Source organism: Malania oleifera, chromosome 5 (assembly GCF_029873635.1).
Source record: "Malania oleifera isolate guangnan ecotype guangnan chromosome 5, ASM2987363v1, whole genome shotgun sequence".
Taxonomy (NCBI): Eukaryota; Viridiplantae; Streptophyta; class Magnoliopsida; order Santalales; family Ximeniaceae; genus Malania; species Malania oleifera.
In genome coordinates this window covers 98304345-98317712 of record NC_080421.1, presented here as the reverse complement: position 1 = coordinate 98317712, position 13368 = coordinate 98304345, and the positions used below count along the sequence as shown (strand labels likewise).

General features: G+C 35.7%; 1 protein-coding gene across 1 annotated transcript; it reads left to right on the top strand.

Moving 5' to 3' along the window:
• Nucleotides 1–1242: 1242 nt before the first annotated feature.
• Nucleotides 1243–13016, top strand: LOC131155317 (uncharacterized). Its single transcript, XM_058108359.1, has 3 exons — nucleotides 1243–1569; nucleotides 3067–3945; nucleotides 10612–13016. The coding sequence occupies exons 1-3, from the start codon at nucleotides 1558–1560 to the stop codon at nucleotides 12376–12378; spliced, it is 2658 nt and encodes an 885-aa protein (XP_057964342.1). The 5' UTR covers nucleotides 1243–1557; the 3' UTR covers nucleotides 12379–13016.
• Nucleotides 13017–13368: the final 352 nt, after the last annotated feature.

The window sequence follows — 13368 nt, the reverse complement described above, 5'->3', positions numbered from 1 at the left end:
TAATTTTAGGAATATTATATTTAAAGGACAAAGGTATTTTTGTTCACAAAAGAATTTACTCAATTTATATTTCAATATATGATAAAAGTTTATTTCTTTAAGAATGTTTAGTGATGCATTTAAGATATTAGCCTACTTTTGGTCACAAAATAATTAAACTATTCACCCATACTTTAGGATTTTAATGTCTTATTTTTAAAAAACAAAAATATTTTTATTCACAAAATGATTTAGATTATTCGTACTTATATATCAAATCAATACACAGTTTTAATTTTACTCTCATTAGTATTGTTTTTTCCTCAACTTCTAATATTTTTTTTTGTATAGTTTTTATTTTTATTTTTATTATACAATAATTTTTTTATTTGATGTGTTTGTTTAAGTTAAATTAATATTTTATTTTGAATTCAGGTACTTGATAAGTCAAAATCTATATAGCAATCATTAAAACAACAATTATTAAAGAATTTATAAATTAAATTACCTTAATTATAATGAATCAATATAAACATAAATATGGCATTTCTTGAAATAAGATGAACTAAAAATTTGAATAAAAAATAATAAATAAAAAAATAAATTTCAATCCATTTTGTCATATTCCGATCAATTAAAGTTAAAAAGACAAAACTTGAATTGTATATTTAAACAAAATAAAGTATAAATTTGAATTGAACTTCGAAAACTCAAATTCATACGTTTAAATTTGCATTCTAAATTTTAAATTTTCAAACATAGAATAAGTAATATTCCATTGAACCTTTTATTTTTGAAATTTGAACTAGATCATCTCTCGGTAATCTAATCTAACAAAATCATAATGAATGAAAAGAAATAAAATTAAAAATTAAAAATTAAAAAAGAAACTGTAAATGGGCTGCCCTCCTAAAATATATTAAATAAAGAAAAACAAGAAACAATGGGCAGTTGAATTGGACTATCATATTACGAAAAAACCCTCATAAATGAACAATAATTAAAAAAAGAAAAAAAGAATGTAAATCTAATCCTTTAATCTTTTCAAGCGGAATTAGATTTAGGCACAATCCATTTCGAGTCATATCATTTATATATTCCAATCATGGCGATAAAATATAAATAAGATAAAAAAATAAAATAAATAATTAAAATAGAAGGGCAATATGGTCTTTCGGGTTAGCTTAACCCAACTCAAGACGCACAAACGAACGCGTGTAGCCACTCTCTAATAAACCAAACCGAACAAGCGTTAATCCTCTCTCTCGAACTTTGCTGGTTTTTCTTATTTTTCCTCTCTTGGCCTTTAAAGAAGTCCTCAGCAATTCAACTTTCGTGCCATGAAAGCTCAGCTCTCTCTCACGATACCACCCTTCTCTTTCGTCTCTCTCTGGCATTTACCTTTTCGTTTTTTCTGCATTTTTTTTTTTCTGGGTTTCACGTTTTTGTTTTTATATATTGTTCTCCTGAAGGAAAAGAAAAAAGAGTTTAACAATCGGGGTCAATAGATGCGTGGTTAGGAAGACTTATTTTCCCAGCGTTGATTTTTCACGTGGGTTTCGACGTTCAAGTTCTTCCATGGTCATGGAGGTTACCAATCCTTCTTTATCATCATTCTCTGCATGCTTTTAATTTGCTATGTTCAAAGAACATGTGTTTTTTTGTGTTTAACTACCTGTTTGAACTGTTGTTTAGTTTTCTTTTAGGTTTAATTTGATATGATTTTATGATAGTTCTCACTCAATTGAATAACGGGTACACGAACTGTTGGTTGATTTTTCTCGACTGGGATTCTTTTAGTTTGGGTTGAACTTATGTGATGTATGATGTATTGTGATTATTATACTAGTCGGGTTTCTGTTGTTTCTGTTAGTCTCAAACTTTTTAAATGTCTAATGATAGATGGATGTAATGTATGGTGAAGCATTGGTTCTGAATCTCTGATTTTGAAAATGGATCTGGGTTTCATTTTTAATGTTGGCAATTGGATCGCAGAAGTTTCTGGTTTTAATATCATTACTTACTTGCGTGGGGAGTTCATCTGCATTACTGTGTTTCATAAACTGAGTAATCCCAATTATGCATCCAGAATAATTTATTGGATGTTTTGACTCAGAAATACCATCAGTTTGCTACTTTTTGTGCATAAATCATAGCAGAAGGCTCTGTCTTTTGGATCCTTCAAGAAAAAAATATGTTGTCTTTTTGGTGGAATATAATTTTTTTCCCAATAGCACATATAAAGCCCATCATGTTATTCCAGAAGGAGTGCCTGGCTCCTCTTTGGGACTAGAACAACTTTGATTTAACCTCAATGATTGACTAATTGCGTTTGGTGTGAGACTTGATGTTGTTTTTTCGGTTCTTTAAGGCTTTTACTTGTAATTTCTCTATGATAAATATTAATGATTGTGGACAGTTGGACTGAGGAAGAGGAGTTCTTTAGCACTTGTTAGGGTCTGCTTTTCTTGTTCAATTGATCTATCTGTTGGAAGCAAGTTTTTGGGACCATGGATTGATTGGTAGTTTTGGGTGGCCTTGCAAGTTATGCATCTGAACACCAGCATAAAACATATATGGCATTGTGTAAGGACTATATTATTCTGCCACAGTGTTGAATCCACCGCACACAACTTGATGCTCTATATGTTTTCAGACCAGTATCTCTACATTGATTTGGGAAAAAGTCGCTTAGCATTGGATGGATGAATTGTATTTTTTCTTTTGGTAGATAGGATTAAGGCTGGAGACAGGAAATTTTTTTTTTTTTGGGTGTCCTTTCTGGAGGGTGGACTGAAGAATACTTAATCACCTAACTCTAGTGGTACCTATCTGGTAAAAATGAAGAAATTATTCTTGAGAATGAGGCATCTTCTACTGCTAGTGCCTTCTGCCAGAAGGCCTAAGATATTAAGAACTAAAATAGTGTATTTCCCCATTTTTAAGTACTGATGGGAAGTGCCAAACTTATTTTAATGATTTGTTGGTCCAAATATGGTTTGCTCACATTGTTGCTGTGTAATAAAGTAGTTGAGTGCAAGATATCGTTAATTTTCTCAACTCAAATGTCTTTTACTTTATTAGCAGATGGCTGCAATTCACTTGGATAAGAACATGGAAGTCATTGAAGATGACGCCCTTGAGTCATTACTTTCACAATCTTCATCAAATGAGGGTGGTATATTTGGGAATCCTGATGCAGTTCCTCGAGTTGGTGATGATTACCAGGCAGAAATTCCACCTTTAATGGACCAAAATGATTGTTTGGAGCTCATAGAGAAAACTGTTGACACAAAAGCCATGGTTGACATTCCAAGCTCTTTCTTGCTAGGATTACTCATCCCAATTATGTGGACACACTGTGAAGTTGACAAGGCCAAACAGGAAGCATTGGAACTCTATGGTAACCAAGACACTGCCATGAATACAAATAGGGCATTAAAATTTAAAATTAGTGAAGAGAACCAGATCACTTCAAATAATGAAGGTGCAGGCCATAAAGTTGAAGTCAGATATTCTAATAATGCTCTACACAAAAAGAAAGAAATGGGAATGCCAACTCTCCAACCTACTCTTGGAACTAACAAGATGGATGTTGACTTAATTTTATCACAAGAGAAGAAGTTCTGTCCTGGAGAAAGACACTGCTGTCCTTTTCCTGGTTCTTCAAGTGAAACGTGGGGGGATATTGAGCATGATAGCTTTGTCCTAGGCCTATATATCTTTGGGAAGAATCTTCTTCTGGTGAAGAGATTTGTTGGAAGTAAAGGAATGGGTGACATTTTGTCTTTTTACTATGGAAAGTTTTACAGGTCTGATGCACACCGCAGATGGTCAGACTGCAGAAAGATAAAAAGTAGAAGGTGTGCGTATGGACAGAGGATTTTTGCAGGATGGAGGCAGCAGGAACTGTTATCACGTTTATCTTCTCGTGTGTCAAAGGAATGCCAAGATATGTTGGTGCAGGTATTTTTATTGCAATACTTCACCCATGACTGTGATTTCTAATTCTAGTAATTAATAGAATAGTGTGTGCTTTTACACCACCCCCACCCCCCAATACATTAACACTTATAAGCAAGCTTGAAATCCAAGCTCCCTAACACGGGGTAAATATATTGTTCTGCAATTTTTTTTTTTATGATGGCTTCTTGTGCTATAATCCTATAATTGCACATGGTCATCCCATTTTTTTGTTTCTCAAGCATCATATTCCTTGGGTTATTGCAAAAAGTCAATAACAAGACACTGAATTATTATTACAAAACGTTGATAACATGATTCTGAATTGTCAAATAAGTTTTTTTTATGAATAGTAGATATCTCAAGATTGGTAGAGCCCAGATGTTACTTCACAGAAGTGTGAAAATAACCCACCTATAAAAAGAAACTTTAAAAATCTTTTTTTCTTCTTTTATTAAGTAAAGATAGTTGCCCATGTTCAAGGTTTTATGGTTGGTGGGGCAATTTACAGTGCCAAAATGTGTGTGAAAGAGAGAAGAACTCCATTTTTTCTATGTTCAATCTTCTTTTTCCGTCATTTGGTTGCATTCACTCTGCTGACATTTGTTTCTTACTTGCTTTGCTTTCTAAAAGATTACTTTTTATATATATAATATTGATACCTTATTGTGTTGCCAAGTTCTTGTTTTGTACTTCTCTATGTCCTCAGTAAAAGAAATCAAGCCAAATCACATCCATAGATTTATCACACAAAGTATTTACAACACATTGTCACGCATTTAAGTTTTTATTTTCATTTGTAAAGCATTCCCTGTTAACCTAGGACAATTTGAATGACCTGCAGAGCTGTTGATACTTGTCACTGAAGTAGGAGCAAAGAGATGATGTAGAAAAGGCTGAATCAGCTTTAGTGGCTCTCACGTCAAAAGATCTACTTATACTTTCTTAATGGAGTACACAATTGCAAAAGTAGCTAAAAATGTAAAAATTGCTATATAATGATTAGATGTTTAAATCTCTTAGCCTACACTTCCCCTCAAACTGATTTGGTGTCGACATCAGTTTGTCTGCTAGAAACTCAAGGCAAGCTTGAGAGACATGTCCATAGCCTTGGAAAAAAGATCATCAGGATGGAATTTGTTGCTATGTGAGGAAAAGTGATGATACCGCGATACCTTTGTGAAGCTTTTCTCTAATAAAATGATAATCCACCTTCATGGCTTGATTTGTCATGAAACACAGGATTAGAGGCAAAACAAACAACACTCAGCTTTTTTCGGCATAAACTGGTGTAAGGGCAATAATGCTAACACCATTTTACTACAAGTTGAAAACGTGGCATGGTATTTAATTCTTCATACATTGGGACTCACCAAAGAAAACACACCAACCAGCAGTCAAAATATGAGTATCAGGACATGTTGCCCAAATCAGAATCTGTATATGCTCAAAGCTGAAGTGGTGTAGAGGAGGAAAAAAACAAATTCGTAGAAGCAGTGCTTCAAATTGACGAGGTACATCGATAAACCGACTCGCAATTTGGACAACTTGAGCAAATGTCTAGACGAGCCATTATAGGTAAACAAGACTAATAAAGAGTTTGAAATGGATGTAGGATCATGTAGAAGTGCTCCATCATCCATAGAATGATTCACATTGAGCTCCATAGGACTGTAAACTTGCTTGTAGTCACTTACATGTCATAGTTTGATCAAATCCAACGCATACTTGCATTGATGCACAAAGTATCTTTGAGGAGACTGATGAACCTCTAACCCTAGAAAACATGTCAGTAGCCCTAAATCTGTCATATTGAAAAAATAACTCAATATTTGCTTTTAAATATTGAATATCCTCATCATCACTGCTAGTAATGTGTGTATTGTAAACATATAGATTTATGGTGATGCCTTGACATTGGCTGTGAGTAAATAAAGAGCAATCGTGATCACTTGCTACAAAGCAAGTGTCCTGAACAACTTGTTGGAAACACTCAAACAATGCTCTAGGAGCTTGTTTAAAGCCATGTATGGATGTCTTTCAATTTATATGCTGATAACTTATCATTGCAATAGTCAAGAGGAAGTGTCATATAGATGGCTTCTTTCAAATGACCATGCAAAAATACATTCTTTACATGTGTTTGAAAAATCATCCATTGATGGACAGCAGATAAACCAAGTATAGAACAAAGCCACAAACTGATGTCGATTTAGTTATGGGGGCAAATGTTTCTTCGTAGTCAACTCCATACCCTTATCTATAGCCTTGAGCCACCAATCTTGCCTTGTTTTGGACAAGACTACTATTAGAATTCAACTCAAGAAACAAAAATGTGACACCAATTAGATCATGACACAAAAGCCTTACAATTAGTGCGGTAATCTGTTAAGACATACAACACAACATTGGTTGAGAAGATAACTTGGTTTGCTTTGCTCATGTGGAGGCTAATAAACAAGCACACACGCTCAAACACATGAAGAAAAGACTACTCAGGAGTGGCAAAAAAAAAATTTGAAAAAAGGAAAGTATTATTCAAAAGAGGGTGGGGGGGGGGGGGGGGGAAGAAGATTGATTAAATGCACAACTGCAGGGACAACCTCTACACATAAAGGAGAGGGTGCATGAGAATCTTGTAACTGAACAACACCCAAATGCAAAAGTTCCACTTGGACACTCCATTTTGTTGTGTTGTACTTGGACAAAATATTGATAAACAATGCCATTATCCTGTAAAATTTTCTGAAAAACTCCCCATCTTGCCACTCTTCCCTGGAATCAGAACATAAAATTTTAATATGACCAGAAAATAACCTAGCAACCATTTCCCAGAAGATTTTGAAAAAAGGAAACAAGTTTTTTTTTTAAAAAAAAAAAACCTGTCAAGTATAGTCATAAAGGAATAAAAAAAAGTACCAAAAAGCCTATCCAAGATAAAATAGGGTTGTCCACAAATATAAGTTTAAATCAATTCAAATGGAACTATAAAATTATTAGGACAGAGAAAAATGGTAAAATAGTACCCTTGCTCGAAGAGAAACTTACACAGGGCTTACGCACACTCCATAGAATGTTAAAAAGGCAAATCTTACTTAATTAACCAGAACCAAATGAAACATCAAGTGCATTAGAATGTGGATGACCAAGGCATTGATGGCATAAATGCCAAATATTACAGGAATTCATGGAAGATGCAGAAAAATTTTATTAAAAAAAAAAAATCCAAAGAGAAGAGGATGAAGAAGGTATTCTCAAATTACAAAGCAAACAGACGTCCAAGCCTATGATCCTTCCCTTTCTCCTTCCCAGCGCATTGATCTAAATAATACCCATCACAAGAGACATGGGCAATGTTACCATCACTAACTCATTGACCAACAGGTATAAGATTTGTTCGATTTGGAACAAGACAAACTTTGCGAAGATTAAATGAACTAAAAGGTGAAGCTGACTATGACAAAATGCCAACAATATCAAATTTTTTCACCATTGGTAGTAGCGATATGTGCACTATTTGGGGTAATGTTTGTAAAAAAAGGAAACAGATTACTGGAATGTGCTTGTTATATGATTGGAAGCACCAGAATTAATGATCCAGACTGGATTAATTGAAGAACAAACAGAGTTTAACTTATTGGGCAAACCAATTTGCAGAAAATGCAGAGGAAATAGCTGCGGACACTAAGTTTGGACACCTTTTTTACTTACTGGGATGGATATGGAGAAAGGTAGATTGTGTCACCTCTTAACTGTTTTTCTGTAGTTTGTTCATCAAATGAGGCTTGATATGTTTCATGCATATCTGCAAGAACTCTTTCAAGGTCGAGCAATATACTCAGCAAGAGCAACAATGTGGTCAATCTGCATAAAATAGAAGTCCTTTTATTTCTCAAAAAGTTGCTCTACCATCTGAGGTGGCCTGAGAAAAGAGACAAGTTTTCTACAAAGCAATGGAGCAAGTATAGAATCTATATCAAGACCCTCTTTTTTTCTTTCCCCCTATAGATTAGCAAGAACATATGCCTTTGATAATTAGGTTAGCTTAACTTTTCATATACCTTTGATAGTTAATGTCTAATTAGATTTCTTGGTTAGGTTTCTAATTTCCCAACTCAGGTAATATTCCCAGTTAAGAGCAACCTTTTTTGTTGTTTCCATTATCATCCCATTGTTTCAAGTTCCATATTGCTTTTCATGAACCGCGACCTTCCATTTAAAGTATAGACGAGGAAATTGATACGAGAAATATCCTCAAGGCTGGAAATGTTCTGCTATTCCTTCCCATGTTGTTCTTTTTACTTTTTTACTATTTTATAAACATGAATTATTCCTTTGTTATACAGTTAGTCCTTACCCTAATCAAGGAGGATGATTACATTATGTAGCTCAGAACCAACATACAACTTTGTCAAGCCACTATAGCATGGATCCTTATACTGCAGAAAAAATCCATGTATCCAACCCCTAAATGTCATGTTTGGTTTTCGGATGGGATGGGAGTGGGAAAGGAATGGAATGAAAATTAAATGGGAAGCATGATGAAGTCAAGTGATAAACTCGATAACATGTAGTAAGAGTTGAGGATAAAGGCTTTCTTCTTGTTGTGTGAAAAAAGAGAAGATGCAAATTGAATTCCCGTAGAATTCCTCAGTATTGACCAGCCACTGGAATAGTAAAGAATTCATAAAGTAATTATTCACCTGAGATGAAGCATCATCAATTATCTACATTTACTGCGTACCTATAAATCAATATGCTGTTCTTTCAAAACTTGGGATTATTTGTTGATGCTGTGCCTGCTACACTGAAGCATTAGCTAATACTCTTTGGAGTCCAAGTGTGTCATTCCTAATCAATTTTGCCTATCAATTCTGATCTGCTCAGAATTTTCTTGAGATCTGGATTCTGGAAGTGTGGGTTGAGAATTCACCCTTCTGTAGCTGCATTTCCACATGAGAGGATCTCTCTTTTTGCATTATATCTCGCTGCAATTATCCTAATCTGTCATTTTAGAGATTTCTAGCCTGACAGATTCTACATTTTCTTTCCTCCATGCACATTGCATCATTTGTTAAGCAGTTGGGCAACCACATGGAATGTGCATGAGAACAGTTCCAGTGATGTAACATATGTCCTGATGTTTATTGGGCATAGCCATGCAATAGTTGTTCTTCTTTAGCTTTTCTTTTTTCTTTTTTCCTTTTTCCCTCTTTTTTTAGGTTTCATAGGTGCCAAATGATTTTCTGTTTTGTGGGGCTTGAATTGGGTTGATTATCCTGTTCGTTTCCCATGTTTGCTATGTGTGCTCCCTATTTTCCTGGGTGACTTTAAGACTGCACTAATGTGCTTCCCCTGATCCTCACAGTCTTTGGTTGATAGTGCTTGTAATTTTGGGCATGTCCTAGGGGCAATGTGCAACCGCAGACTGCAGTAGGATCGCTGGTTTTATAGCCAATATCAAATTACTGCATCCCACCTTGACAATATTAGAATGATTAAAATCCTATGGCCATGTTATTAGATGTAATAAAATTAGAATTGTTCACTAAGTATTGGTTTCTCATGTCGAACAGCCTAAATAGTTAATATCCAGAAGGTATTCTGTTATGCAGTTATTCCTATTTTTCAGCCGAAAAAAATAAATCTTGATGTCATTCATGTTTGCATTGTAAGGGTAGAATTGTCACTTGATTCTGTTTTCTGCCACTGTAGAATGGGAAATAGTAATTTCAGACTGGGTTCTTGCTATTGAAATTTTGAACAGTGTGAAGAACATTCATAATATATCAAACATGTTAAGCTGTAATTTTTTAATTTGTTCGACTCCTCTAACAAGCTTATCCCACTCCCCCCTTCACAAAAATAAAATAAAAGCCAGCCATACTGGTGCAATTGGCTTGTACCATGAAAAGCATATAGAATATATATTGCATAATAAATGTACTTGTTGATTGGAACATGAATTAGGAAGATGCAAATTATGGAAAAGGGGAAGAGTGAATGTCATCTGACAGAAAGAAAGTAGCAACTAACGCAATAAACATAGATATTTGAAAATTTCAATTTTACGGGCAAAAGGCACTGACCTCTCCTGAGGTTACTAGAATTCCAAAGACCTCTCCTAAGGTTTTTCAAAAAGACATAAACCTCCCCTTATATTTTACAAGAAGACAAGTTTTTTAGGGGATGTTTGTGTCTTTTTGGCAAACTTCCATCTGGCATTTTTGAAATCTCAGTGGAGGTCTATGACATTTTTGAAATCTCAAGAGAGGTCTCTATCTTTTTGCCAAACCTCAGGGGGTGTCTGTTTCCCTAGTTTTATTATCAATCTATTACAAATTTATTGCTCTTGGGTTTAGCCTTCTCAATTTTCTCAGTCAATTTATTGTTCTTGGTATTACAAATGTTGTTTCCAAGTCCTTTGACATTAATTCAATCGATGTTGCTCATGAAATTCCTACCAATATTGCCAATTTTGCACGACAGGAGTGTCTTTTGTCACCATTCATCACTGTTTCTTGTTGTAGTACATATGCATATACACCCATTAATTTAGTGTATTTCTTTGGTTTATACCATAAATGAATTATTGGTGCAATTCAAGGGTTTAATTTTTGTGGATGCAAGACCATCTCTCAAGATTATGTAAATTGTGACTTGTTGCAGGTTTCTAGGACATTTGGAGAGGGAAAGCTTTCACTTGAAGAATATGTGTTCTCTTTAAGAAATACAGTTGGCATTAACCTGCTAGTTGAGGCAGTAGGAATTGGTCAAGAGAAGCGAGATCTTACCAGGATTGCTTCAGAACATGTGAAGACCAATCATGTTTTTTCTGTTCGTTCTGAAATACCAATTGGCAAAGCATGCTCCGCCCTTACATCTGGGGATATCATCAAGTTCCTCAGCGGAGATTTCCGGCTAAGCAAGGCCCGATCAAGTGATCTCTTCTGGGAAGCTGTTTGGCCCCGTCTCTTGGCAAGAGGATGGCACTCTGAGCAGCCCAAGGATCATGGGCTTTCTGCTTCAAAAAACTATTTGGTATTTCTTATACCTGGGGTCAAGAAGTTTTCAAGGAAGCGACTTGTGAAAGGAAACCATTATTATGATTCTGTTAGTGATGTCTTGAACAAAGTCGCATCAGAACCTGGACTCCTTGAGCTTGAAATTGAACCAGCTAGAGGCTGTGAACATGATGAAGAAAACAGGTGGGACCGGCAGATAAAACAGGACCCATATAGTTTGCCAAACCAGCAACGCCATTCCACCCTTCAGCCACTCAGTTCAAGATGTAACCGAGATGTGATGAAATTTACTATTGTGGATACTAGTTTGGTTTATGGAGAACAGCCTAAGGTGAGAGAACTGAGAAGTTTACCCGTCGACTCCCCTAATGACATCTCTACTCCTGAAATTGAGCAACAAACATCTGAAGAGTCACAAGGTGAGGCAGAACTAATGACTAATTCAAACCCCGCAGAGAATGAAATTGTGCAGGGAGTTTGCACTGGCTCAGCCGAATGCATAACTAGTGTTTTCCCCACTGCCCTAGGCAACTCCACTGTTGCTATAGAAAATCATGATGGTCAGAGTGCCTGTATGCCTAATGAGAAGCAGTCTAGGAAGGCTATAAAATATCAATTCAGTCGTAAGGTAAAACATGGTCATGCAAAAGACTTGGCCCCTGTCAAGGAATCAAGCAAAATAACTGCAATCAACCATGAAGAGTTGAGCTGCAGCATCGAAAATATCCCTGCTGAGATCAAATTAAACAGAGAGGAATCCCATTGCCAGTCAAACTCTCCTGATGCAAGTGAGAACATGGATTTTCAAGTGATTACTTCTCAAAATTTATCCTCTGCTAATTCTTTAGCTAGGGATGGTCCAGATGAGAGTATTGATGGAAACTGCCTGGGCACAGAAGTGTCTACCGGAAAAGCTCAGCCCCCGACAATGGTCAACCTAAACCTCCCTCATGTTCCACCAGATTTTGGAACTGATGAGCCCTTTGTCATGGACATGGTGCATAACCATGACGAGGTGCCTGCTGACAAGTCATCCTTTATATCTGAAACAAATCAGCGGTCTCATCTGTTGAAAAACTCAATCTACGGTGGAGGCCTTCAGGCTAATGGAGATAAGAGACCTATCAATGGACGGAGGCAGAGCACAAGAAACCGGCCATTGAGTACAAAAGCATTGGAAGCTCTTGCATGTGATTTTTTAAGCACACAGAGGAAGAGAAAGAGAGTGGACTTTCTGCCACAAAATAACCCAAGGTCAAAATCTTCTCAACACATCCTCGATAGATCTGGTGGTTGTGCCATTTCCAGCAATGTTATTGGCAATGACGTTGTAGGCTTCAATATTGAGAAGCGGGCAACTGATGCAATCTGTACTAGTAACAGCAACATTGTTAGCAGGTTTCAGGTTTGACCTGGGATTCAGGAGGAAATGAGCAAAATCCTGCTTAACCTCAAAAGTCTCGTTCTCCTGTGCCATTCCAGTCATTTGCTTGGATATCTTGGTTTGATGTAAAAGCTTCCAAAAAGCATACTGGAAGATCATAATAATCTCCTTCAGTGTTTCAATTAGTTGTCTGTCTCATGTAACGGTTGGTGGAACACTAAAATGAGGCAAAAGCAAGTTGATGGAATTGTGATCACAATTAGCATGCTTGGGTTCTGAAGAGACATGGAGGAGTGTTTTATTCAATTGGTGTCATTTTATACTTGGGAGCATTTGAAACCAGGCTGGCACTTTCGACCTCTAATGTGGATAGGCTTGCAGAAGGAATGCTGATTTAAGTAGAAAAGGTTTGACCATTAATCTGCACTCTTCATGGAGTTGCTGAAATAGTTTCAACCAAACAAACGATGGTGCAGCCTCAAGAAATAAGACTGAATACTCATGACTACCATATTCATTGTCAAGCTTTAATAAGCATGGTTCTCCATGTTATTGGGCTTGTCTATTCAATAATGCTGGATTCTTTTGTTAGACTTTGTATACTGTATCATCCTCCTACGCTCAAATTTATTGAAACAGAAAGGTTCAATACACCGCTTTGCTCATCAAGTCTCTATTGGTTTTTTTCCCCATTCTTTTTGGGTGTCTTCCATTGACTGCTCATGCATGATAATGATGACCAGTGGTCTAAAATTTATTCTCGCTGGCTGCATAGACTTTTTAAGGCCTATTTAACTATTTTTAATTTTCAAAAAACTGCATTTAAAATTTTTATTTTAAATAGGTTGCAATTTGAACCTAAAAAATCAATTTTGATTAAAGAAGTAGATAAAATGGTATTATAAATTCTAAATTACTATTATACCTCAAAATGAAATAGGTAAATTCCTCTGGTGTCTTGTAAAATTATTGTAAAGTTTCTAACGTCATTTAGATTAGTAATAACATAACTTTCAC